The sequence below is a fragment of the Pleurodeles waltl genome, chromosome 2_2 (genome assembly GCF_031143425.1).
Source record: "Pleurodeles waltl isolate 20211129_DDA chromosome 2_2, aPleWal1.hap1.20221129, whole genome shotgun sequence".
NCBI lineage: Eukaryota > Metazoa > Chordata > Amphibia > Caudata > Salamandridae > Pleurodeles > Pleurodeles waltl.
The window spans coordinates 27,869,443-27,895,677 of record NC_090439.1 but is presented as its reverse complement, the minus strand read 5'-3'; the positions used below and the strand labels follow the sequence as shown (position 1 = coordinate 27,895,677).

The 26,235-nt window shown below is 46.6% G+C and overlaps 1 protein-coding gene across 1 annotated transcript in view; it reads left to right on the top strand.

Moving 5' to 3' along the window:
* LOC138279905 (uncharacterized) overlaps positions 1-26,235 on the top strand; it is a 294,609-nt gene that overhangs the window by 247,257 nt on the left and 21,117 nt on the right. Inside the window, exon 6 of the mRNA XM_069219439.1 lies at positions 13,200-13,342. Coding sequence (XP_069075540.1) covers positions 13,200-13,342 — 143 coding nt within the window. The remainder of the gene's footprint in view (positions 1-13,199; positions 13,343-26,235) is intronic.

The window sequence follows — 26,235 nt, the reverse complement described above, 5'->3', positions numbered from 1 at the left end:
AAAAAAATCAGTAATGATGTATTTTACAAATCATAAGATTTTAAAAACGCATCTATTCTGAAGCAGATCAGTAGTGCAGAACAGAACATGCGTGAATTTGCACAGTCTTTTTTCACATTTAAGCACGCTCTGACCTGAACTAGCATTCAGCTTCTGAATAAATACACTTATGTGTTGCTTATGATTTTCTAGGAAACCATATGTTCCCACACATGTAGAGAGCCAGTGTTCTAACCACTCAGAGATCTATGCATGATACACAGGTAAACTGTCCAATAGGCCCCTACTGGCGACACGTTCTCCGATCCACTGCTTTACATGGTCAGGCACCAACATTTCTTGTATTGGAAAGGGAGCATACCAGCATTTTTTAGTTGTGCTGAAATGCTTACATAGGAGGCTTACCTCTTCCCAATATGCACCATATGCTCTGGCACAATGAGCGACTAGTCTTCTAGCTTTTATCCAATCACTATCTTTGTGGTTTGGTAAATAAAAACAATGCAACACACTACACAGTGTTTCTTTGCATTAATTTGCACCAGGTAGGTGTTACTTGGGTGGAGCATGGACATCCCCATGCATCCACCAAAGTATTTTGATGCAAACCCAGATTTACTATGACTTGTAAACCTGGGTGTGTGCCAAAATGGTGCGCCAGACAGTTTCTTTATTTCTCCTTGCTAATTCCTTTCTCCGTATGTGCTGTATTCTGCAGCATATAGAAAGAGGAATATGCCCCTAAAGCTTGCTTTTGTGCAGGAAAGAGCACTTTCTTCCACAAACATAATCCTGCCCATAATGCAGAACCCTTGCACAGTCGTGCAAGGAGCCCTGTGTTGATGCTAGGCAGCACACAGTATTCCAGATCAAGAAGAGATCACAAACGCTCCATATCTTTGTAAATATGGAGCATTTCTGCTCTCTCCCTTTTACAAAACACAGCACAGAGTTGCTGCATTGTATTGCATGAAAGAAAAGGTAAATCTGTCCCTCAGTGTTTTTGTGAACATTGTTTGGTGTTCTTTATCTTCATGATACATCACTACTTTATTTAGTGTGCTACAATTAAAACTAAAAGCCTACCTTTATACCTCTATTTGGTGGCTTCTATGATCTCTGGTGCACATTATAAGTAATTCTAATAATATGAAGATGATCAATTGTAACAAATTTGGGTTACCTGGTGAAGTTGATTTGTGTTCATGCTTTGGTTATAAGTTTGGGGACATGTATCTGTAAAGAAATTCCTGAGGAGTGTCCTGTGCATGTTTAAGAGAGTGAGATCAAAACATCAAAGCTGGTTCTTGCTGTTTTCCTAAAATGTGTACCTCTTCTTCTTCAATAATTTGTCAAGAAGGAGTAGGATACTTATGTTTAGATACAGGTGCCTTTTCATCGCACTTTTTCTCTGTAACGTACTTTGTTGAATTTTGTTGTATTGTTTATCTGACAGGTGTTAGCTTCTGGTTCCCCTCTTGCTATGTATGAAATATATCTATATTTCGGTGAGTACTTCTAGGATTGTTTTTGAGGCTTGACTATGCAAGGTGGCCAACAGGACACCCTTCTGAATAGCTTCGCAGCCACCCCATAGATCCTAAAAACTTCGGACGTTGCCCGGTCCCTGGCGACTTCAAACTCGAGCAGCTGACCCCTGCTCCTAGACTGCCACATGGAAATGGAACCCTGTTGGTCGGCGCTGCGCTGAGCGTGCGCCTTTCCCCCCAGTAGAAAACAGGCCTCACGACAATGAGCAGAGGCATTGCAGGAGCTGCGGGCTGGGACTGGCCTGGTAATTGGTACCAGAGGAAGCGACATTTGCTGCCTGCCTCAAGCAGGGGCAAACCTGGCCAGCTGATTGTGACAGTGGGCTGTCTTTATTCCTCTTCCCCCAACCTGGCTGTTAACATGATGCAGGCCGCACTTCTGTGATGGCGTGCTACGAAGTGCAGAGGTTTCGTCTTTGGCGTCTAGGCCAGCACTCACTGCAGGGAGCGCTGTTGGTGCCAGCTGAAGCCTGGGCCATGGGGGGACGCACTGTTCTTGCTTCCATGCTGCAATATACTTCAGGCCCTCGTGTTCCTTTCAGCGAGAGGGCCACGATACACATTTTGCTGCACGGCATGCTACCAACATAGAAAGGTGCACGGTATGGTGGATGCTGGTGAGCCCAAAACATGTGCCTACGGTGCAGGACAGATGTCTCCTAGGAGGCACGCTGTAGAGGCATAGTTACCGCCTAGAGCACTGGGTTGCCTGAAAGCCACATTTTTCACCCATTTGCTAACAGGGGGCCCTTTGATGCCTGCATTGATCTACTGTAACCCCTGGTGAGTGATGCTGCTGGCCACTGGCGTGCTGCCATTGTTGCTTCGACCCTCAACTGCCAGTGCTTGTGTTCGGCCTCTGGGGTGCCCATCTATGGGAAGTTTTTTCTCCTGCCTCGTGGTGTGGTGTACCCTCCCGTTTATATTACTGAAGCCCTGGGAGTTCGAGGTGGTGAACATTGGTATTGGCAGATGTGAAAGAGTGAGGGCATTGATGCAGGCCTGACGTAGATTGGAACTACCGGTGCTGCTGAGATGCAGGCAATTGCCACTGAGACCGTCTGGAAGTGGGGTCTCACTAGCCATCACATGGGGGTAACAAACAAACTGGACCCCCCAGGGGAATATTGTGGAGCATTACTACACAGACACACTCTGTGCAGACCCAAATATGCAAGGGTGGTGGCTGGGGAGAGTTGGCACCAGACTCGTTGCCAGAGGAGCCCTTGGGGGTGAAGATTCTGGCGACTATCCAGGGATCCAGTGTGGCGCTAGAGGGAAAGATTGAGGCAGTGGCACTTGTGGTAAACCTCTTTCATACAGACTTACAGAAGGACTCAGACAAGGTCAGAGTGGCAGAAGGGTCTATTGTGGAGCTACAATCAAAAGTGACCTGTAAGACTGCGACATTGGAGGTCAGGGTGGAGGATGCAGAGGGGAGATCCCGCTCCAACAATGTCCGCTTGTTGGGGTTTCCTGAGTGGGCCAAGGGGAATAAGACAGAGACCTTTGTGGAACACTGGATCTGAGATACCCATGGCCCATTGGGCGGTCACCTCTTCAGGGCTGTGGAATTTATTAAAATATCTACTTGTCCATGGGATAGATTGCTTCTTAAATCTACTTGCCCTGTAAAAAAATCTACTTGTCCTTTTGGTGCCATGTAGTGAGGCAACAAATTATGGCAGCAATCTCATTATGTAAGAGCTCTGATAATAGCCTCTCTGATTATGCCAGGGCTACTACTGTCGTAGGGCTTGAATACTTGCAATTTCAATGACTACTATAGCAATTTCCTCATTTGCCACTTTTCTAAATACTGGGGCTGGAGGAAGCAGTAAACAATAGTTCCTGGGCTGGAATGCCTTTGAATCTGCAAACCTACTAACTTGCATGGTTCAAGGGTTTTCACCAACTCTTCTCTAATATGTTCCCATAATGAGAAAGGTTGAAAATGTACTCCTGACAAAGACAGAGGTAGAAGTTCTTACAGGGCTGGAAAAAAAGTGGTTGGAGGAAAAGTGAACTTGTAAACGATCAGTAGATTTTTACATGGGCAAATTTAAACATGCATATTTGCTCATGCTATGCTAAAATACAGTTCACAAATATTTTCTAGAAGTACGATTTCCTGGTCTACTTCTGTAAGTTCTTGTGAATTAATGAAAGCCACTAATTTAAATACATATACCATTGGTTCACTTTAGTGACTTTCTTTAAGAATTGGGTCCCGAATTAGGTCTAGCGTTAACAAAGAGATTTTGTTTAATAAACTTCTATTTCTCTCTCTGTCTGTCCAGTGGCTGACTTTACTGTGAGTGACCACATTCTGCTCTTTCACAAGGAGAATATTGGCATACAAAGTAGTTTTGTTTTGTGCCAGGAACTACTGTAGCAATCTGTTGCATAATGAACCTGGCGAGGGTCCCCCGTGCAGAGAGCATGGAGGATCCCCTCTAAACTCACTCAGGGCAGGTGTTTTGCTGAGGGGCCCCCCCTGGAGGGTTTGTGCAGGGCCTTTGTGACGCCACTGGTGGCAATGTGTGCTTTTTGAGACCAAAAACATGTTTTTTCTTTTTGCCAATGTTTGTTACAATGGTGCGGCCCTGGTAGCTCCTACAACAGTAAAGTGTTACGAAGGCCGTGTCAAAACAAGACATGCATTGACGAAACCAAAAGACACAAAAAATGTTGGATCAGTTGGCTTTGCCAGTTCTTGTTTATTTTCATGCTTCCCATAATCTTGTTGAAAATGGATACACTGATTTTCCATTAGGATTATTTTCTGGAAATACTAGCATGCATCAACAAATTTTACTAAATGACGCTTCAAAGAAATAGCACCTAAAATTTCATAGTAGCTAAAAAACATTTTTTTCTGTACATTTTATTTTGAAACCCAAAAATTATCACTCTTGCTTACAAGCTTCTGCAAACATTTGCATCCAATCAGAGAGCATTCTGAAAGCATTATACTTGCCTCATATTCTTAAACATTTCAAACGTGTGTACACTTTTTTTTTTTGTAAAGGAACTACTGTCAGTAGTGCATTGTGACCTTAAAACTTTTATTTACAACGCTCACCCTAATAATGAAAGCTTTTAATTAATGAACCATAAATAAAAGTTTGAACAGCATTAATATGCAGGCACCCTTATTACCTCAACTGCAGACAGTTTCTCTTCTCTGTAAACTAGCATCCAAAGGGTTTTTCCTGCAGGGGTTTGGGCCTACTTGTCTGAAGGACAAAATAGACATAAAAAAGTGTTGCCCTTAACCCAAACAGTATGTCCTAGGTGATAGGGATTCCACATCCTTGCCTCTTTGTGCCACTGAAAGGGCACTCTGGGTGCATATTCTTAATTATAAGGACAGAGACTGGATCCTATGTGCTGCCTGAGAGACCAACACCGCCTGTTTCGAAAATGACAAAATCTCTGTTTATCCTGACTATACTCATAAGGTGCAAGGCAACTGAAAAAGCTCCTTGGAGGTCAAGGGCAAGCTGCGCTCCATTGGCCTCTGATATATGCTACTCTCCCCAGCTTGTCTGCGGGTGATCACGGAAGGCAAGTCTCATTTTTATGAGTTGCCAGAGGCTGTGTGGAGATGGCTGGAGATATAGGACAAGGGATACAGAGAGAAGGAGGGCTCATGGAGATCTGGTACTCATACTGCAATGGGTCTACACAGGACAAACTGGAGATCACGGTGGAAGCCTGAAGCCAGTGGCAGTCAGAGTTCAGAAGACTACAGTCTGGGCATGTTGTGGGGCAGGGACAATGGACCATGGCACTGGCTTCCTCAGAGATGGTGTCTGAACTGGGATGGGCTGCATTGGCCCCTGAGGTGTCGGCAGTATCAAAAGATCCTGTTATGAAAGGGGGGACTCAATTCAGCCTGCTGTGTGGAGCCTGCTTTCTGATATCTTTCTTTAACCTTTTTCCTTACAGGGAAAGGAGGGACGTTTCTGTTGGGGGATGATTGTGGTCTTGTTCTAAATGTTGTTGATTAATGCTGCTTGTCTCGTCTGACGGGATGTAGGCAACAAGACATGTGCATTAAGTGGGGTGGGGTGGTGTGAAATCCTCCCCACATATAGGGGGTCATTCTGACCCTGGCGGTAGACTACCGCCAGGCCACCGACCGCGGATGCACCGCCAACAGGCTGGCGGTGCATCCATGGGCATTCTGACCGCGGCGGTACCGCCGCGGTCAGAAATGGAAACCGGCGGTGTCCCGCCGGTTTCCCGCTGCCCTGGGGAATCCTCCATGGCGGCGCTGCAGGCAGCGCCGCCATGGGGATTCCGACCCCTTTACCGCCAGCCTGGCTCTGGCGGTTTTGACTGCCAGAACCTGGCTGGCGGTAACGGGTGTCGCGGGGCCCCTGGGCGCAGGGCACTGCAGGGGCCCCCTAACAGGGCCCCACCAAGATTTTCAGTGTCTGCCAAGCAGACACTGAAAATCGCGACGGGTGCAACTGCACCCGTCGCACCCCTTCCACTCCGCCGGCTCCATTCGGAGCCGGCATCCTCATGGAAGGGGGTTTCCCGCTGGGCTGGTGGGCGGCCTTCTGGCTGTCGCCCGCCAGCCCAGCGGGAAACTCAGAATTACCGCAGCTGTCTTCTGACCGCGCAGCGGTATTCTGACGGCGGGACTTTGGCGGGTGGCCTCCGCCGCCCGCCAAAGTCAGAATGACCCCCATAGTGTTAGGCCACTGTGTGGGAGGTGGGATTACCCTGTGGGTCCTGACAGCTTTGATACATACAGATGAGCAGTATGTTTGGTTGTTGTGTTTATCTGGGGTGGGTAGTATATTCTTGTTTGTTATTCCCTAACGTTTGTGGGGTTTATGTTCATGGTTACAGTGCATGTGCAGGTACAGAGATGGACGTCTTCAATCAGGGGTTGAATTGCCGGTCTCCTGGCACATCCCCCTGGATTTACTAATGGATGTGGCCTGGAGGGTGACACTGGGGAATGCACTCCACAACTATTTAAATGGTAATTGGGGCACAACAGCATCAAGGGCCGTGGAGTGGGAAGCCCTTAAGGCTGTCCTGCAGGGTTCTGGATTGGATTGACATGTGATGTCCGGTGATAGCTTCTTACAGATATCGAGGGTCGAGAATGCCACTTGGTGACCCTTCATAGGGATGAAGCAGCTTCGGCAGCCATGAGGGGAGAGATTATGGCCCTCATTATGACTTTGGTGGTCTCTGAGTGAGACCGCCAAAGCCATGGGCGCCATAAGACCACCAGTGCTAGCGGTCTTCCGCCATATAATGGGTACTGGCAGATTTCCGCCACACTGTGGAAGATATCCAGCAGTAGCCATGCTGGGGCGCGGTGGCGCTCTGGCATTGCTACCACCTGCACCGTCCCACCAGTAGGACGCTGCAAGCCATATTAGGACCATTAGTACGGCCTGGCAGTGTACTGCTGGCAGGATGCTGCCAGCGGTGGCAGCGTCCCTTCCTGTTTCCTACCAGACATCCTCCTTTCCAGACAAGGTACGATGGGCGTCCGACGGGTGGGTGGGTGTTGGGTGTCGTGTGTGAGTGTGTCGTGTCTGCGTGTGTGTATGAATGTGTGTGTGCATGTGTAAATGCGACTGTGTGTGTCAATGAATGCGTGTATGAATGTTGAAGTGAGTGCGTCTGCATGTCAGTGTGAATGCGTGTGAGTATGCGTGTTTGGATGTTTGTGTGTATGCGTGCCTGAATGTGTGTGAGTATGTGTGAGTGAATGCATGTATGGATGCGTGTGAGTATGTCTGAGTGAATGCATGTATGGATGAGTGTGAGTGGATGCATGCCTGGAAGTGTAGGTGAATGGGTGTATGCATGGTGCATGTGGGTGGCTTTGTGCATGTATGTAGGGAGGGTGGTTTGGGTGTGCTATGTGAGTAGGAGGGTGGGGGTGCTGTAACTGTAGGGGGGTGGAGGAGTCATGTGCTTGGTGGGAGGTGGGGGAGCCGCCTACCAGTGACAAGGAATGAATTCCCTGTCACTGGTAGCCCTACTGCCATGGTTTTTGCGGGGCTGCTACCGCCGTGGAAACCATGATGGTAGGCCGTCTCCTAATACTGCCGGCGGTTCTCTGTGGACCACCGTGTGGGAGGTGAACATCTCCAGCCCGGCGGTTCATACTGCCATGGAGGTATAGGTGGAGATGTAGCGGGTTGGCAGCAGCCAACCCGCCACACTCATTATGTGGCAGTCTTCACCGCCAGCCTGTTGACGGTGATACCGTCACATTAACCCTGTCAGTCAGAAGACCGCCAGGGTCAAAATGACCACCTATGCGTATGCAACCTAATCTGCAGAAATAATGGGAATCCCTAGATAAGCACACACTCACATCTTACCGACACCGTTTACACAGAGAAGGTGAGAAATCTGGCCAATTGTTGGCATGGATATTAAAACACGAACAGGAGATTCGAGATCCGGGGGGGGGGTCATTTGGTGACACGATGTTGCGACATACTGACGCCCTGGTGATTCACTTCTGTACTGTATATCAGGTGGACGAGGAGGTTCACCCGGATTTAGTTAGGAAGGATTTTGGCAGGAATGACCCTGCCTTGCTCCTGTCAGTGCACAGGACCTTCACAAAAAGCTCACACTGGAGTAACTCAGGGCTGCACTCCAGGATTTAAATAGTGCTAAGGCCCCATGGGGTGACGGTCTCCCTTCTGAGTTTTACCAAACCTACTTGGGCCTCCTTAGGGAAAAACTGTTGAAAGTCTTCTTGGAGCCACACCAACTTAGAATCCTGACCCCAACCATGCGTGAAGGCGTAATATGCTTTATGCTGAAGCCGGGAAGGATCCTGAGAACCCCTCCTCATATAGACTACTCACTATGATTAATTCTGATGTTAAAGTCCTCGTAAAATATTTGTGATGCAGCTGCGGGGAGTAACCTGCCATCTGGTCCTTGTCGATCAACCTGGTTGTATGCCCTCGCATAGCACAGCTCTTAATTTGAGGCGTCTAACTCATGTACTGCATGAGACCGCAAGGCTGAATCAGAATCTAGCTCTTGTATCACTTGATATTGAGAAGACATTTGACACAGTGGGATGGACCTACCTCATGATGGTGCTGCAGGAGATGGGCTTCGGCCCAGTTTTCCAGTAATAGGACCAGTTGCTTTACACAAACCCCTTGGCCTGCATCAGGGTGGGAGTGGAGATCTTGGAGGCCTGTACAGTGGAAGAGGATACTTGACAGGGATGCCCCCTCTTGCCATTGTTGTTCGCCCTGGCACTTGAATCAATGGCCACCCTGTTGCATACAGAATTGATGACTTGGGGTATATAGGTGGGAGAGTCAACATATGTCATCAAACTATATGCAGATGATGCGCTGTTGTATGTCCATTCACCTGCTTAGGTGGTCCCTTTACTGGTGCAGCACCTAAAGATCTTTAGGCAAGTGTATGGTCTGCGTGTGAACATACGAAAAACACTGCTGTTTCCCCTTGGGAGGGTGGTCCTGTTGCCACACAATCAGCTGCCAGACGTGGGCATTCTATGAGAGTGGGAGAGCCTCTGGTAACTTGGTATTGTGATCACAAAGACGGCAGCAGATCATCAGTGCATTTACATATATTGAGTGTTGGGGGGTCTAATCAGATTGGTTGTCTTTTGAAACACATTACCCCTTTCAGTCATGGGAGAGCAGCCGTAGCAAAAATGGTCTTCCTGCAACAGTATCTCTACCTGGTGCAAAACGCGATATTCCCCCGAGATGAGAATTTTTTTCAAACACTCGGGCACTGATTTATACTTTTTGGTGCAAAACTGCACTAACACAGTTTTGCACCAAAAGTTTAGCACCGGCTTGCACCATTTCTGTGCACCAGCCGGGCACCATATTTATGGAATGGTGCCAGCCAGTGTAAAGGGTAGACTAGTGTAAAAAAAACAATGACGTTAGTGGGTGGGGCTGGCGGTAGGGAAGAAGGGGGTTTTGCACCAAAAAATGACGTTAGGCAGATTAGAGTAAAAAAAATGGCTGTAACCTGCCTAAAGTCATTTTCTGATGCAAAACCATCCATACCACATGACTCCTGTCTTAGGAAAGGCAGGAGTCATGCCCACTAACCCAATGGCCAGCACACGGGACCAGGGTCCCCTGGGCATGGCCATTGCACCCTGTGCCATGTATGTGGTCCCATTTCAGGGCCACCTATGGCACTTTAAAAAATAAAATAAAATACTTACCTGTACTTACCTGGGATGGGGTCCCAATCCTCTGCTGTCCCTCTGGTGTGGGTGTCCCTGTGGCATGGGGAGGGTACCTGTGGGCTTATTCCATGGTGTTCCACCATGGATATAGGCCCACAGGTCCCCTAACACCTGCCCTGTCCCAGGCGTTAAAAAATGGGGCAAAGCAAGCTTTGCACCATTTTTTGACCCCTCTCGTGCAACATTTTTGCACAGGAGTATAAATATGTAGTTAAGGCCATAGAGTCATTTTTTGCACGGGAATGCCTACCTTGCATCTCATTAAGGCAAGGTAGGTTTCCACATCTAAAAAATGACTTTAACTCCCTAAATCTGGCGCTAGACGGTTCTAGCCCCAAAGTATAAATATAGATTTAGTTTTGCACTGAATTAGAGTAAAGAAAATGACACTAATTCAGTACAAACAGAGTATAAATATGCCCCTCAATAGTTTACTATTCTCATCAGTATGGGCGGGGAAATGCAGCAGAGTGGCTTTACCTGGTTTGAAAAGAGACGTAGAGGAAAGCAACTTGGTCCTTCCAGACATTCAACTGTACTGTTATGCAGCTCACTTGCAACACGCTGCCAAATGGCTGACAGACACTGACATTTGGGAACAGCAGTTCCTACAGGGCACGATAGGGGGTGACATGCTACCACACTTATTAATGAGATGGGTCAGGCCAACATCCCAGTGCCATACTTGGTACAGCATACAGCCCATATATGGGAAATGGTAGTAAATAACGTACTACACAGATCCCCCTTTGACAGAGAATTACTCATATAGGATCTGGGACGCTTTCGCTCTATAGATTGTGATATGTCCATGGAGAGATGGTGAGAGGGCTGTTGCCTCACAACCAGAGACCCATGCATGAGAAGAGGTCTTCATCACCTTTCAGGAGGCACAAGATACCCTTAATGTAGGACGATGCCACTTCCCGGAGGTTGCCAAACTAGGAAACACTGCAAAAGAGATTTGATGCACACACCAGCGGCTCCTCCTCCATCTCTGACCCTGGGAGGGTTACTCAGGTGGGGGGAAGGCAGACACCTTATCTCTTTCTTCTATAGGGCCCTTCAAGCAGCCTAGGGAAGAAAGTGCACAGGGCGAAAGCAACATTGGAGGCAGATCTGGGACAACCCTTTGAGGACTTGAGCTGGAGTCACACATGTAGCCTAGTGAAAACAGTGTCCTGTAATAACAGATTTAAGCTACTCCACTTCAATTACTTATATCGAACATACATAACACCTGCCCGGCTCAACAGTATAGACCCTGGTAATGTGGCAAAGTGTGCCTGTTGCGGAGAGGTAGGGGACACATTTCTGCATTTGATGTGGCAATGTGTAGAGGTGCGTAGCTTCTGGGAGGTTGTGATGACCCTCATCGCAGAGGTAGTGGGAATAGCAGTTCCTATGACATGGGGAGTGTGCCTATTGGGTATAGTGGTGTAGCCCAAGGGCCAAAAGATCCCATATAAGCTCCTACACTTGGTGCTACTTCTTGCTAAACGAACAGCTGCTATTGGATGGATGTGGCCCCAGAATCCAAATGAGGCTTTATGGGTTAAGGATGTCCTGGAGAGGAAAGTTGTGAAGAAACAACATTGGAGACTCTCTCGTACTGACAACAAGCTCACAGAGGGCTTGGCAGCCTGGAAAGCAATGTTGGATTCTTTCAGTGAACACAGTGACTCAGCTATCCAACTTGGGAGTCCCAGAGACATGATTGCACAAAGATTATCTTTGAATATGAGAGCAGTCATTACCAAGGTGGGTTACAGTTTAACGGTATATACAATTTGTGCGTCAACTTGGTACATATGGTGTTGTCAAAATTGTGATGGTCCAGGTAATTAATCCTGTATGACACGTGATACGGTACTTGCACTCGTTCACTTGCACTATATGCTATGTTGGTCTTTTACAGGTGTAAAGAAAAGCATAAATGAAGTTTTAAACAAAAATAACATTGTTTTTGTACATCTTTTACCTGGCCTTTATTAATCCTATACTTACAATGACATGTGATACATGAATTGTATTTAACATATATTCCTCTGTAAAACAATCTACCTTAATTATACAGCCATCAATTCCAGGTTAGAACATCTGTCTTAGTTCAACCTATAGGGGAATTGGATCACTATGTTGGTTTTTCCTGGTCATTATTTGGTTTTTGTAACTGCAAACTTCAGTTGTGTCCAGTGACAATTGTGTTGGCAAGGAAATCGGTCAGGGTTTCACATGACAGAGTTGTGTACTTGGGAGCTTGCAGATCAGGGGGACTGCAGAGTCACAAATGCTCTATCTCAGACAGTGCCATGTAGGAGTAGTGGCGATCACTTCTTCCCTGGCATGATGGTTCATCTTTGGCCCAGTCTCTCGGATGGAGCAATGGAGCAACAATGGTTGAATATCTCAACTGCATTGAGAATTCCTTTACAAATCGTTGCTAGCATCGGTGGTCTAGGCTCTTTTTCTCTCTGACCTCATGTCTGCAATGCTGGCTCTATACCCTAATGTCAACAATATATGGATAGTTGGAACGCATTAGGATCAAATCACAAATATTTATTATGGAGCTGGCCTTGAGAAGCCTAGAACATCTTGGACTAACATGATCCTTCTAATATTGTACTTTCCAGGTTTTACACTCGAGCAAATCTGGAGATGCCTGAAGCATTTTTAGGCTGCTCAAGAGCACAATAAACTCATCAAGTGCATCTTGAAGATACTCTAGGCTTCTCCAGGTGTTCTAAATCTTAGGCAATCTGGCTGCTTGAAAGCAAAAGGATCCCCTGTTTTTGAGGGGAAGGCCTCTACCAGGAGAGAACACTGCTACTGAAATTATGTTTTCGTTTCCTGCATGTCTCGTTTGCCCCTCCCCCTTCAACAGAAACTGTACTGCGGGCTGTCGTTGATATTCCAGGTCACAATCAAGTAGCACATGATGGGTAAACAGACAATTAGGCTCTGCACTTGCAGTGTGGGTTGGTCTGCTGAAGTGGCTGTTCATGTAACCTAAATCCGTAGAAAATGTGTGCTTCATTTCGCCTTCATATGTTTTTCATGTAAATCATACTGATTCTGATGAAGCTAAAAACACAAAGAACCCCGGTAGAAGAATGTTATTTCAATAGGTGGAGGAAAATATATTTGATGCCATTATTTTAAAATGTGTCCAATGATGGAAAAACCATGTTGTATCGATGGGTCTATCCAAATGAAATTTACTTTGGAATAGCATAAATTATTGCAATTCACAAAGAGGAAACAATAGCAGTGCAAGAACTAAAACCCTTTCTTGAACATTGCTCTTCAATATCATAGATGTGCAACAAAATGTATGGAACAATATCTTAAGTTTCCAATATCTTTTTTGTCCCTTTCGTGCTCAGGTTTCTTCTGGAAAGTTTTGTCCTTGACGAATTTGTGCGGTACACTGTAACAATCTACCCAGTAGCCACCGTCGCTTTGTTTGGAATATTCCTGCGGAAAGGGATACCCACTGGCCGTCTCTCTGAAACTGACCTGGTCATTGGTAAGGATTGACTTACTATTTGCAGCGGCCAGAATCAATCGCAATCAAACTATTAAATATATTTTGCAGGTCGAGTATTGAATGTGGTAACAAAATTACTGATTTGAGGTAACACAATTTAATTCTCTAAATAAGTGCATGAGCTGAGTAATACTAGATCTATTTATTTACTATATAAGTATCAAGCGAAAAGAGAATTAGACTCATGTGGAGTACATAAGTGATCAACATCACCTATTCAGCACAATCTGGGTGAACATTTTCCCCTCGTTTTCACCCCCTACAGTCTTTTCCCCTCCTTATCCTCACCCAGTTGACAGATGAACTGAATTCTCCCCTGACTCCCAGCTCACAGATAAATATTGAACATATCTCACTCCGCCAATACAGGTAGATGCAAAGCGTTTTTTTCTCATCTGCATTTTCAGCGGAAGAGCGTTTCCAATTTAGGCCCAACCCAGCCGCCCTCACCGCCCTATCCTTCAAAAATTAGAAGAGTGATATTGTGGCATTCACTGCTTGACTGGTATAATCTTATTGGATTGAGTATTGAAGTAAGTTCCTTGTTATGTGGGGAGCCGTGCCTTACCACTTGGGTCTTGGCAGGTGAGGGAGGCCTGCACAGGCACAGAAATACTGGATGTCATCTAGAGCGGGGACTGTATCAGTGCAGTCACATGACCGCAGGCCAAATCAACTACAGGCCGTGGGTGAACAGGTGTATGTGAGAACACCCCTGCACATCCTGAAACATTACATTCCTCCTTGATCAACATGCCACATTCAATGTCAAATGATTCCATGCATTGCAGACTTGAAGAGGCTAATGTGAAGTCCTCGAGTGGTAAAGCACAGGTTATGCATGACTGACTGAACAATGCCTCAGAGTAAATGGGCAACAATAAATCAAAATGGATACTGATAAACAGGTTACACTGGCTTTTCTACCCGGGAACTTCCATCTCCTAACTCATCTGTCCAACCTATAGGCCCTTATTATGACATTGGTGGTAAAAACCGCCAAACGCTGTGGTGACGGGCGCCAAAATACCGTCGCCGCGGCTACCATCCGTCCGCCATATTATAACCACAGCTGCATTTCCGCCTCAAGAAGGGCAGAAATCCGGCTGTGGCCATACTGGTGGATGGCAGTAAGGTGGCACTGCTACCACCAGCAGCGCCACGCCAGTAGACCGCCGCCAGCCATATTATGACAAATAATACAGCCTGGTGGTGTTCTGCTGGCGGGCACTGCTGGCGGTAGCAGCACCACGTCCTGTCTCCTGCCAGAAGTGCCCCTAGATCCAGGTAAGTCGGGTCTCCGACAGGGGAGGAGGGTGGTGGGTGTTGTTTGTGTGTGCATGTATGTGTGCGTGAATGGGAGTGTGTGTTTAGTATTGTTTGCGTGCATGTATGAGTGTGTGTGAGTGCGTGTGTGTATGGAAATGTAAGTGTGTGTATGTATGGAAGTGTGAGTGCCAGTGCTTAATTTGTAAATAAAAACGTGCCGTGCCCAAAACCCTCCTCTTAAACACGGCTGCTGCAATTAAATGTGTGAAAACGGAATACTGAGGCAGCTTAATCCTGAAGCCATCTCGGCCTCTTCAATCAATTTAAACCCACACCCTGCCCCTTCAGCTAACTCTTGCAGCTTTCTGCTTTCTCCCATTGTGACGCTTTTCCGTTTTTGTCTTCTCTCCTCTTTCCCATATGTGTCTTTTGTTCGCAATAAATGCTTGGAGCAGAAAAATAAGTGCCGGCCCTGCGCACCGGAAACAACAAGCACAAATTAAGCACTGGTGAGTGTGTGTATGTATGGAAGTTGGAATGCATGTCTGCGTGTATGTTTTGATGTGTGCGTGAATGGATGAATGCATGTGTGTATGTATGTGTGAATGAATGTGTGTCTGCGTGTGTGAATGGGGTGTCGTGGATGTAAGGGGGTGGGGGAGAGTTTGGAGAGGTATGGGGGAGGGGGCCTCTTATCAGTGACAGGGAAGAAATTCCCTGTCACTGATAGGGCCTACTGCCATGGTTTTCGTGGTGTTACTAACCCCACGAAAACCCTGGTGATAGGCAGGGACATAATCCCGCCGGTGGAACAATGGCGTCCGCCAGGCTGTAGATGGCTATCTCCAGCCTGGCGGCTGCTACCACCAAGGCGGTCGGAGTGGTACATTGGCAGGTTGGCTTCAGCCAACCCGCCAATGTCATAATGTGGTGGTAAGTACCGCCAGCCTGTTGGTGATACTACCGCCACTTTAGCACCGACCACCGGGTTCATAATGACCCCCATAGTCTTGAAATTGTTGGGTGGGCATCAAGATTCTCCTGAGATGATATCTCATGAGGCCTGGACGATGACTCCGCTGGGTAGGATGGGAAGGTCAGTGCTCTGTCTATGTAGCTATGGGGCTAGAGGAGTCAGATTCCGAGCTGGGGGTTTGCCGAGATGCCAACACTACGGGAGAATGTGGGATGAGTGACAGTTCATCTGGGTCGGGTCCCTCTTCATGATCAGTGGTGGGCTCATATGATGAGTTGGGCACATCGTCTGGATTTCCGTTGAATAGCTTGAAGTGGGGCATGTTGTGTGTTGCAGTCTCTCTGCTTCTGGTCGCAGTTATCATGGTTTCATTGATGTGGGAGACCCTCTGTGTTCTTCATTCAATTGTCAAATGGAACTTGCTCCCCAGGTGTCAGTCTTTTATGAGCACCCAGTTTCCCACTTATAGTTTTGTCACTTTCGCTCGTCGTCATTGGGACACGAGACGGTTCTTTGCTTCCTGGTGAGCTTGGTCACAGTTCATTGGCACTGGGGTTTTCTCTCATGTCAGATGGCCTGGAATGACGTTAAGTGCCCAGTGTTCAAACACAGCATTCTTGGATCTCCCCCAGTGGTGGAGTAGGGTGTCAGACGGTAGTTCTTCAGGAAAGTGTATACCGACTTCTCCACACACTGTTGCTCAGCCTGTGCTATTCCGACAGTCTTAGTGATTGTCCTCACGAACTGTGCGACCTCTCCATTAGCTTGAGACCAGAGGGGTGATCCACCTATGCTTGGTTCCTTGGGACTATAGGTCTCTGTCTAGGTCTTTGTCATTGACAAGGGTCCCAATGTCCTTGGGTAGCTCCTGAATCAGACCGTGACTCATCATGACCTTTTGACAATCTCAGGGTGGTTTTCTTGGCAGAGGTGCTTTTTACAATCTCAACCCAGTGGGAGTAGTTATCTATCACCACAATTAGGTGTTGACCACTCAGTAGATCTGCACTTGCCTGGAGCCAGGGAGCAGCTGGTGTGGACTCGGTGATGATGGATGGAGGAGGGTCTCACCCTCCGATAGCTTGGCAGAGGCTGCTTTGGCAGACCGCTCTCTCTACTTTTTCATCTAAGCCAGGGAACCATTCTTTGCTCCTTAAGAGACTCTTCATCTTCACTACTCCCTGGTGAGATCCATGGGCCAGATCCACCAGTCACTGAGTCAAACTGGTGGGTATCACGAGCCGTGTTCCTTGGAGTAGACACATGTCAGCTGAGACAGAGTTTATCTTTCATGTGTTGCTGTGACTTGAGGGTGTTGTGCGCCTCAGCGGTCTTCTGCAAGAGCGTAGCCACAATGTGGTGCCATTTTCCAGATTGGACAGTAGTCATCACTTGTTGAAATTAGTCATCTGTCTTGGTAGCCTCAACAAGGTCTGTCAGCAATAAGGGTAGTAGTTGTGATCTTTCTATCGCTACTCGCATGTACTCTTTGGCCTCCTGTGCTTTTTGAGGGGTGGCTAGCCTTGCGTGTCTTGCGAGATAATAGGCCTGGTTGTGGGAGCCCGGATAGTACTCTACTGAGAATTCTTATTCTTGAAGTTGGAGTATCCACTTCTCAATCCAGGGTGGGGGATTGGAGGCCGAACCTTAAAAGAGTGGCAGCAGTGGTTTATGGTCAGTATTATCACAAAAGGGTGTCAGTGGAGGTAGATGTGGAGATATCGGCAAGCCGCAGTGGATGGCAATCGCTTTCTTTTCTATATGGGAGTTGCTTTGCTTCATCTGGGTCAGGGCGCAGTTAGCATAGACAATCGGCACCCATTTTCCACAGGACTGTTTTTGGGATATAATAGCCCCCAGGCCGGTCGGGTTGGCATAGACAGACAGCTCTATGTCTTTGCCGGGATTGCAGTATGCTAGTGTAGTGTCGGATGTCAGGGCTTGCTTGGTGTCTTGGAATAACTTCTCCTGTTCAGGACCCACTGCCATGGGTATGACGGCTTGGTGAGCTCCCACAGTGTTCCTGTGAGTTGCGTCAGGTTCGGTATGAATTGGCCACAGAAGTGTGACTATCCCCAGGAAGCCACTTACTCCAGTGACATTGGAGGGGACAGGTGCCTTCTGTCACTGATATTGGTGGTCGGGGTTATCCCTTTGGTAGAAAAGCTGTAACCTAAAAAACAGATATCTTTCTTTAGGAACTCACACTTTTCTTTGTGCAGCATGAGGCTACAGCTTCGCAGCCAATGGAACACAGCATGTAGACATTGGAGGAGCTCTTCCAGCGTGGGGGCATGGACCATGATGTCATAGCTGGTGTTCAGGAGTCCAGGGAGCTTCTCCAGTACCCCTCGAATGATGCCCTGGAATACCTCGGCAGCACTAGATATGCTAAAATGTAGGTGCTTGTACCGGCAAAGTCTCAAATGGGTGGAGAAGGTGGTTACATGTCTTGACTCGAGCCAAGGAGGATTTGGTGGTACCCTGAGCGAACGTCCATCTTTGGGAACCACAGACAGCCTGTCAGTTCTCCCAATATGTCATCCACTGTAGGTGTCAGGTGCTGTTCCTGTTTGACCGCGGTGCTTGGGACCCTCATATTGCTGCATATTTGCACCTCTCCTGGATATTTGGGCATGCGCATGACGACGATGGGCGATACCCATGGTGCGAGCCCTTCCACACGCTTCATGATGTCGGCTTGCCCCAACTTTGCCTCTACATTGAGTCTGAGGTGGAAAACTGCACAGCGATGTCTCAGAGCTACCGGCTGCACCGACTGGTCAATGTGGAGGTGAACCATTCGGTTCTTCAAGTAGCCAATGCCTTAGAAAAGTTGTTCAAACTCACCCAAGAGAGAGTCCCGGGTGCTGACGTGCACTCCAAAGGCAAACTGAACCTGTTGCAGCCGCTCCGTGGTGTGACAGCTGAGCAGCATATCTGCTCCTCCTTTGGTGATGTACACTTTTGTTTTAGTGGCTCGATCATCGTGGCTGATAGTTGTGTTGAAAACTCCCGCCAGCTGGAGGCATGTGTTGGTGCCATAAGCGTATACTCTGGTGGCAGTGGGTCACGGGATCAGGGATGGTGTCATGGCTTGATGCATTTTCAGAGGTAGAATATTGATCAATGTTCCAGTGTCAATGAGTGCTACTATTGGTTGACCTTCAGCCATAGCTTGGCAGTGTGCGGCTCTGTGAAGACAACCTGGGCTCTGCTCTGCTACGTGGATGACGTGGACGGTTCCGTCAGACTTGTAGTCATCCATGTCGTCATCAGAAATCTGGTGTTCACCTAGTTGGCGGTCTTCATCTTTGGTCTTTTTGTTGCTGGAGACGATCTGCAAACATTTTCATAATGATTCAATTTCCCACAGGCCCACTCTCCTTCCTGTGGGGAAGGGCCACCACACCACCTGCATGTTCCTGCAGTCTGCTGTGCCTTTGTGTGCTCTTTTGCACTTTGTTGCAAGGTAGTGGCCCCCACTTGGTTGACCGGCTAAGATTTGAAGTGTGGCTTCCATATCGGCTGCTCATGATTTCGACAGCTCTTTCCACCTGCCCATTGTTAGAAATGGGGTCTCTAGTTGGCAGAGATATACACCCTTGTCCAAGTTGGGACCACAATCCTAGTCAGGGTAAGTCACACACAATCCTAATTATCCTGTGCCCACCCTGTGGTAGCTTGTCACTGAGCAGTAAGGCTTAACTTAGAAGGCAATGTGTAAAGTATTTGTGAAATAAATCATGCAGTAACACAGTGAAAACACCACAGAAATACGCCACACTGGATTAGAAAAATAGGTAATATTTATCTGGTTAAAATAAGGTCAGAAACGCTAAAGATTCAATAAGCACAAGTTGAAATATTACTTTAGCAAGTTTAAAAAGAGTCTTAAATCTTAGAAATCAGCAGTTGTCTCTTGATTACACAAAGTACCTGGTTTGTATAAAAAATAACACACACGAAGATCGCAGAGGAGAAGATGCGTGGAAAATTAAGGTGTGTGTCGGATTTTCCGACGCAGCACATATGTTATGTCGTTTCTTTCCACGCTGCAAGGGGCTTGCGTTGTTTTTCGGCATGCAGTCTTGGTTCCTCACTGCAATGTGGGGATCTTTTTTGACACCCAGGGACAATGCAGGGAAATCCTGGGTGCGCTGGAAGAAGTCACAGATGTTGCATTGATCCGGGAGGGCGATGCGTAAAATTTTCTGCTGCACGCCAGGCGCTGCATTGATTTCCACTTGGGGATTTGGCTATGTTGATCTGGTTCAGCTGTACGCCGATCTGGTAGGGCTGTGCATCGAATTTTCTGTTGCAAAGCAGGCGCTATGTCGCATTTCCACTCAGGAAGTCGGGCTGCGTCGTTCCGGTTCAGCTGTACAGCGATGTCTCGGTCTTATGGCAGCGCTGTGCATCGTTTCCAGCCAGCTGTGAATCGATTTGCGGCACACAAGGAGTTTCCTGAAGAGATGAAGTGTTTTTGGCCCTGTGACTTCAGAAAACAGGAGGCAAGCTCAATCCAAGTCCTTAGAGAGCACTTCTCAACAAAGTCAGAGGGCATCAGGGCAACAGCAGGGCAGCAGTCCTTCTCAGCAAAGCAATTCAGATTAGTCCTTTGGGCAGCCAGGCAGTTCCTCTTGACAGGTTGCAGGTTCAGGTTCAGGTCCAGAAGTGTCTGAGTTGGTAGGGTCAGAGACCCAGTTTATATACCCAAAAATGCCTTTGAAGTGGGGCAGATTTCAAAGAGTGGTTTTGAAGTGCACAAGTTCACCTTTCAGTACAGGTCTGACTGCCAGGGTCCCAGCAGGAGGTTTGGCAGTCCATGTTGTGAGAGCAGGCCACTAGATTTTGAAATGTAAGTGTCAGGCGCTCCACGAGCCCAGGAAGACCCATTCAGCATGCAGATGATGCAGGTGTAACTGAGTGTCCTGTGTTTGTGGTTATCTGTGTGAAATGCACAAGGAAGCTGTCAACCAGTCCAGCCTAGACGTTGATTGGAGACAGGCTGTAAGGCACAGATGGATTTTAAGTACAGAGAAATGCTCACTTTCTAAAAGTGCCATTTCTAAAATAGTAATTTAATACCCAACCTTACCAATAAGCAGGATTTCATGTTACCATTCTGGCCATACCAAATATGACCTGGTTTCCCCTTTCTGATCAGAATCTAACACTCAAACAGTATATGATGGTAGTCCTAATGCTGTCCTATAAAAGGAGCAGGCCTCACAATAGTGAAAAATGAATTTAGGAGTTTTCCACTACCAGGAGATATAAAACACCCATGTACATGCCCTGCCTTTTACCTCCATAGCACCCTGCCCTATGGGTTACCTAGAGCCTACCTTAGGGGTGACCTATATGTAGAAAAAGTGGAGTGTAAATCTTGGTAAGTACTTTTATATGCCAGGTCGAATTGGCAGTGAAACTGCACACACAGGCCTTGCAATGGCAGGCCTGAGACATGGTTAAGGGGTTACGTATGTGGGTGGCACAATCAGTGCTGCATGCACACTAGTAGCATTTAATTTACAGGCCCTGGGCACATGTAGTGCACTTTAAAAGCAACTTACAAGTAAATCATATATGCAAATTGGGAAGGAACCAATGTTACCATGCTTAAGGGAGAGCGTATATTCACTTTAGCACTGGTTAGCGGTGTTTAAGTGAGAGAGTCCTAAAACCAGCAAAGACAGTGTCAGAAAAGTGGATGGAGGCAGGCAAAAAGTTGGGGGATCACTACCCTAAGGCTGTCAGGTCTAGCACCCATCATGGGGATGCTGTCCATTGACATCCATGGTACCTGTGGGATATGTTCTCAAAGTTGTTTGACACACAGTCACAGATTAATTGGGTGCAGATTTAATCTTGTTCATCTGTGAGGGTGCACGTGGCTGCTAGATCGCAAAGCCTGGCATAAAACTCATCCACTGACTCTTCTGCTGATTGTCTGGCTTGCTGGAGCAGGAATCGTTCATATTCTGGTTTCTCTAGGGGTACGAAATGAGCTGTCATGGCTGACTTGAATGTGTTGTAGGTGAGGGGTGGCCCTGCTTCTGGCAACTTCTTGGATAGTTTGTGTACATCTGCGCCTTCTAGGTGTAGAAGCATTGGTTGCCTTCTCTCCTTCGCTATTCCGACCGCTGAGAAGTATGTCTCTGGCCGGTCTACCCACATGGCCCATTTTTTTGCCTGGGGTGATGGTGCACCCGTTATGACAAATGGTTCGATGGTGGGTACTGACGTCACGGTTGTTGGAGGTGACAGTGCTGCTGGGGTTGCTGCTACTCTCTGGTGTGGACTGTCTACCAAGCAGGGTGGGGTCGTCCTGCTTGTCTTTCTCTTGCTTTTGAGCCCCCAAGTGCTTTCTTGGCCCCTTGTCTGCCTCGCGGGCGAAGTAGTGGTGTGTAGCAGGCTTGCTACATCCAGTTTTCCTGTGTTCCCTAAAAAATTGTGCTCGCTTGGCACTGGCTGTTCAAACTACCTTGGGGTATCTTGTGGGCAGGAGAGTGTGTGACAGTACTCTCTGCGTGATCCTCACACTTACTAGGGTAGGTGGGCGGAGACTCGCTGACTATGCAGAGATGCTGCCTTCCTTGTTGCTGGCTTTCCGTAGTTCTGGGCTTTTCTGAGCTCCACGTGGCAGGCGGTAGAGGCCATCCAACATCGCTAATTGTTATGTCGGTAACCGCACCTCACCACTTGGGCCCTGGCAGTTCAGGTAGGCCTCTGCAGCACGAGCACATACAGAGCAGTGCAGAGACTCTGGATACCATCTGGTGCGGTGACTGCCTGTGCAAAGCCCCACCTGTTGATTTATCAGCCCGGTCACATGACTCCAGGCCAAATCAACTACAGGCTGTCGGAGCCGTGGTGTACGTGAGAACACCCCTGCACATCCTGAAACATTACATTCCCCTCTTACACTGCGTGGAACATTGGTTAACCTGTGTTTAACAGGAAAATTGTCATGTTTGACTTGAATAAACATGAGTAACATTTTTAGTTATTCCCACTCTTTCTTCAGATACCGCGGAAAACTTGTGCAGCCATGCTTGGTCGTAATGACACTGAATGAAGATGCCACCGATACCTTCTAACGCACCATCACATAAAAACGCTTCGCTCTCCTCCCCCTGTCTCCTCCGGAGCCTTTTCCGTACTACAAGTCTCCATGTCTGGAGCAGGCCAGCCTCCACATTAAAGATCAGTCAGTTTGGGAACACTCAAGTTTCACCACGCCGTGTGAAATAAAGCCTAAAAACTCGTCTTTGGCTAATAATAACTAACTATACACAAAATGAAACAAAAAAGCACAGTGTACTCTACTTTTGCAAATAAAAATATAAAGAAACGGTTACTTTTTTTAAATAAAAAAAGTAGGTAAATTATTTCCCTGTAGTTCCTGCCCACTTGGACTTCTGCCCCACGAACCTCTGAGTAGGTAGTTTTTGCATTGGTTGATGTTTTCCTATTAAGAGGAGTCAAAGCTATCTTTATCTCAGCCTGTATGATTGCTGTAACCGGCTACTAATACAGAGTAAATAACTGGGGCAACAGCACTACTTAATGCAATGAAAAAACCTGCTGTGTGCCGCCCTCTTATTTAAACTTTGCCTTATGTGTTAAGTGTAGAAAATTGGAGAGAATGCTTCTTTCACTAGTCCGAGAGGGCCAGATGGTGCAAATGGCGTACTTCGGAAACAGGCATGTATTATTAAGTTGCATGAGGAACCGTTGGTAGTTCTGTTATTCACGCAAAGAACATGCGAACCTATCCCATGGAAAGGAGCATACAGCAAGAAGGCGCATCCCCAAACGTGATAGCATTTTAAGGCTTCACGTGACGATCTGTGACAAATGTATCTATGGAGCTAGGGAGTTAAGAAAAAATGGACCAGTGCAATTTAATGCCCTCGCATAAGGATTACACGTTTCTCTTCAGTTTGTTCACGTTTTTATTTGAAAACACTCTCTACCCTGCAGCACCAGGATGTCTCACAATCATTTCTTACCTCTAGTGAAGCACTTCATTATTCACACATCCTTCTTATTCCTACCAGTTCCTACAACATGAGTATTTATTGGCCTTTTCCATCTTGCTTGGCCTGACCATCGTGTACGAGCTGGCCACCCAGGTCGGGATGACGCGCAGGCAGTTTTTAAGGCACTGTATATCTGAAGCAGAGGAGATTTTCAAGTAGAGTTGTGTACCATCGGCATATTAATGAATCTTGGTGCTTTTATCTGTCCGTAGACAAGTTTCTGGCAACTGTGCAATCTATATAATGCGCCCCCTGGTGCTAATGGTCTTTATTTGCAGCTTCTGGCTTAGGGCCCATCATAGAGGTGGTTAAACATATTGTTGGAGCATATAAGCTTTTGTGCTGATAGTGCTCTCCCTATGACTAGCAGCTGAGAAGTCCTTGCTGCGTTTTTTAAACCGACATCGAGCTCTACTTATTCATTTATCTCACTGTATGGTAGAAAGTTCAAAGTCTAGGACTAACTCCCTTGGAAGCACTTTGGACTAGTTATTGGCTTAACCATTATATGGAAGACACTATTAACCAAATCTATTATTATTTAAACTTTTGCAATCTGGAAAAAAAGAAGTAGCACCTGGTGCAGCCAAGCATGGATCATAAATGCCAACAGACACAGTTCAAGCGGGAGACTCTAATATTAAAGCCAAACATTCCTTTATGTTAGATTACTTTCTACTATACTTGCCTCCTTTTAAATTGAAGTACATGGAGAAATTAGCCTGATTTATTTTTGAAACTCTCCCTATTTTTTTCTTACAAATATTGGCCTGTATGGATCAGGCACTCAGATGTTCATACTACATCCTAATGTATGATTAAACATTTTCAGTGGCCCTGGGCCCTCACTGAAGCATCAGGAACAGGGTGTGTCAGGTCAGATGTTGGGGAGGACTGGATAATACCTGGGGGAGGTGGAAAGGGCAGTTCTCATTGTACATTTACTAAAGTGCAATATGGTGGTAAATTTATAGCCTTTAAAGAAAGCAGTGGTGTGCTGCAGTTTCAGGTCTCCTACTTTAACAAACTGTTTGATCCTCGGAAAATCTTACTCTTCCCCATGTCTCTGCTTGCTGATATGTCACTGTGCGAGTTATGAACAGATGTGATAGTGAAAAGATGCAGGGTCTACAGAAATATGGGGTATTGAAAATATGCTAAGATGTTAAAACTGTGGATAGAAATGATAGTGAATAGATACCGAGGGTGTGGAGGGATGGGAGTGTGAAGAGATGTAGACCCTGTAGAGAGATGTGGTATGTTAAATGCAGGTGCTGTGGAGATATTATGTAGACTCGGAGTGACACAGGGGCTGTGGAGACGAACAGCAGTGCAGGAATGCAGGGGCCTTGGAGAGATGGGCAGTGAAGAGTTGCACAGGATTTAGTGAAATGTGACAGTTGAGAGATGTAGAGGCTGTGAAGAGGTAGGGCAGTGAACAGTTGCCGAGACTATAGAGAATTGTGACAGAGAAGAGATACAGGGGCGTTACAGGGGGTGTGGGGAGAGGAATTAAAAAAAGAGATACTTGATTTGTAGATTGATGATGAAATGAAGAGAGACTGGGGCGGGCGCTGCAGTATCAAAAATAATGGCAGTGCCGTACTTCAAAGTTACTGTTAGGTTTTGTATATAGAACATTTAAGGTTTTGTGTTTTGTACTATTTTCATGCTTGACTTCCAAAATTTGAGTTCTCCATATGATGTTAATTTCTCCCAACCAACTTTATCAGTCTCATTTTAAGATTACCAAAGGAAACCATGTCACATATGGCAGAGTGGTCCAGTGCTGCGCTTTCCTTTGACAAGCACTTGTGTTCCGTCGATGTACTCCAATTGTGTCTATCCATGGAAATCAAAACTTAAACAGCCACAAGCATTGCATCCTTGGTGGTGTTAATTTATCAGGTCACCGTGAGAAGCAGAGGCGTTCCCATTTTGCTTGGTTAGTTAAAAATCATTTACATAGTAAGCTACTACACCCTTAACTTTTTGACTTGACATGTCACGACAATTAGCACATTATGCTCAGATCTAGAAATGATAAACGCATGGCTGTCAACAGGTCCATTATCACTAGGGTCCCAAAAGCCATGTCTGGGACTAATTACCCCATCATGCAAAGTGTGGTTGATATATATCTATATCAATTATGTTACCTAGTGGCAGTCACCACTGGGTAGTAACAGTTAAGACCACGTTTCCATAGGAAATTGATTTTTGGTTTGCAAATAACTTTGGCTCTGTTTGACGAATCTAAATGAAACTTTAAAAAAAAAGTCTTATTCATTTCAACTTCTTCCTGGAAAGTTTCAAGGTGATCCGTCAAGAAGGGGCCAAGAAAATGCAGGTCCCAAGATGCATTTTCCCCTGTGCTATTTTCCATAGGAAAATTGAACCACAATTCAGCAAAAACACCTAAATGGAATTACACCACATTGCGCACAAACTTAGATCTTGATCCAGAAAGAAAGTTGTGTGTGATTTGGTGAAAATCCGTGTAGAAGTTTAGAGAAATAAAGTTTCAAAGTTTATGTATATATTACACCATAAAGGATCGCATACTCAACAGAACT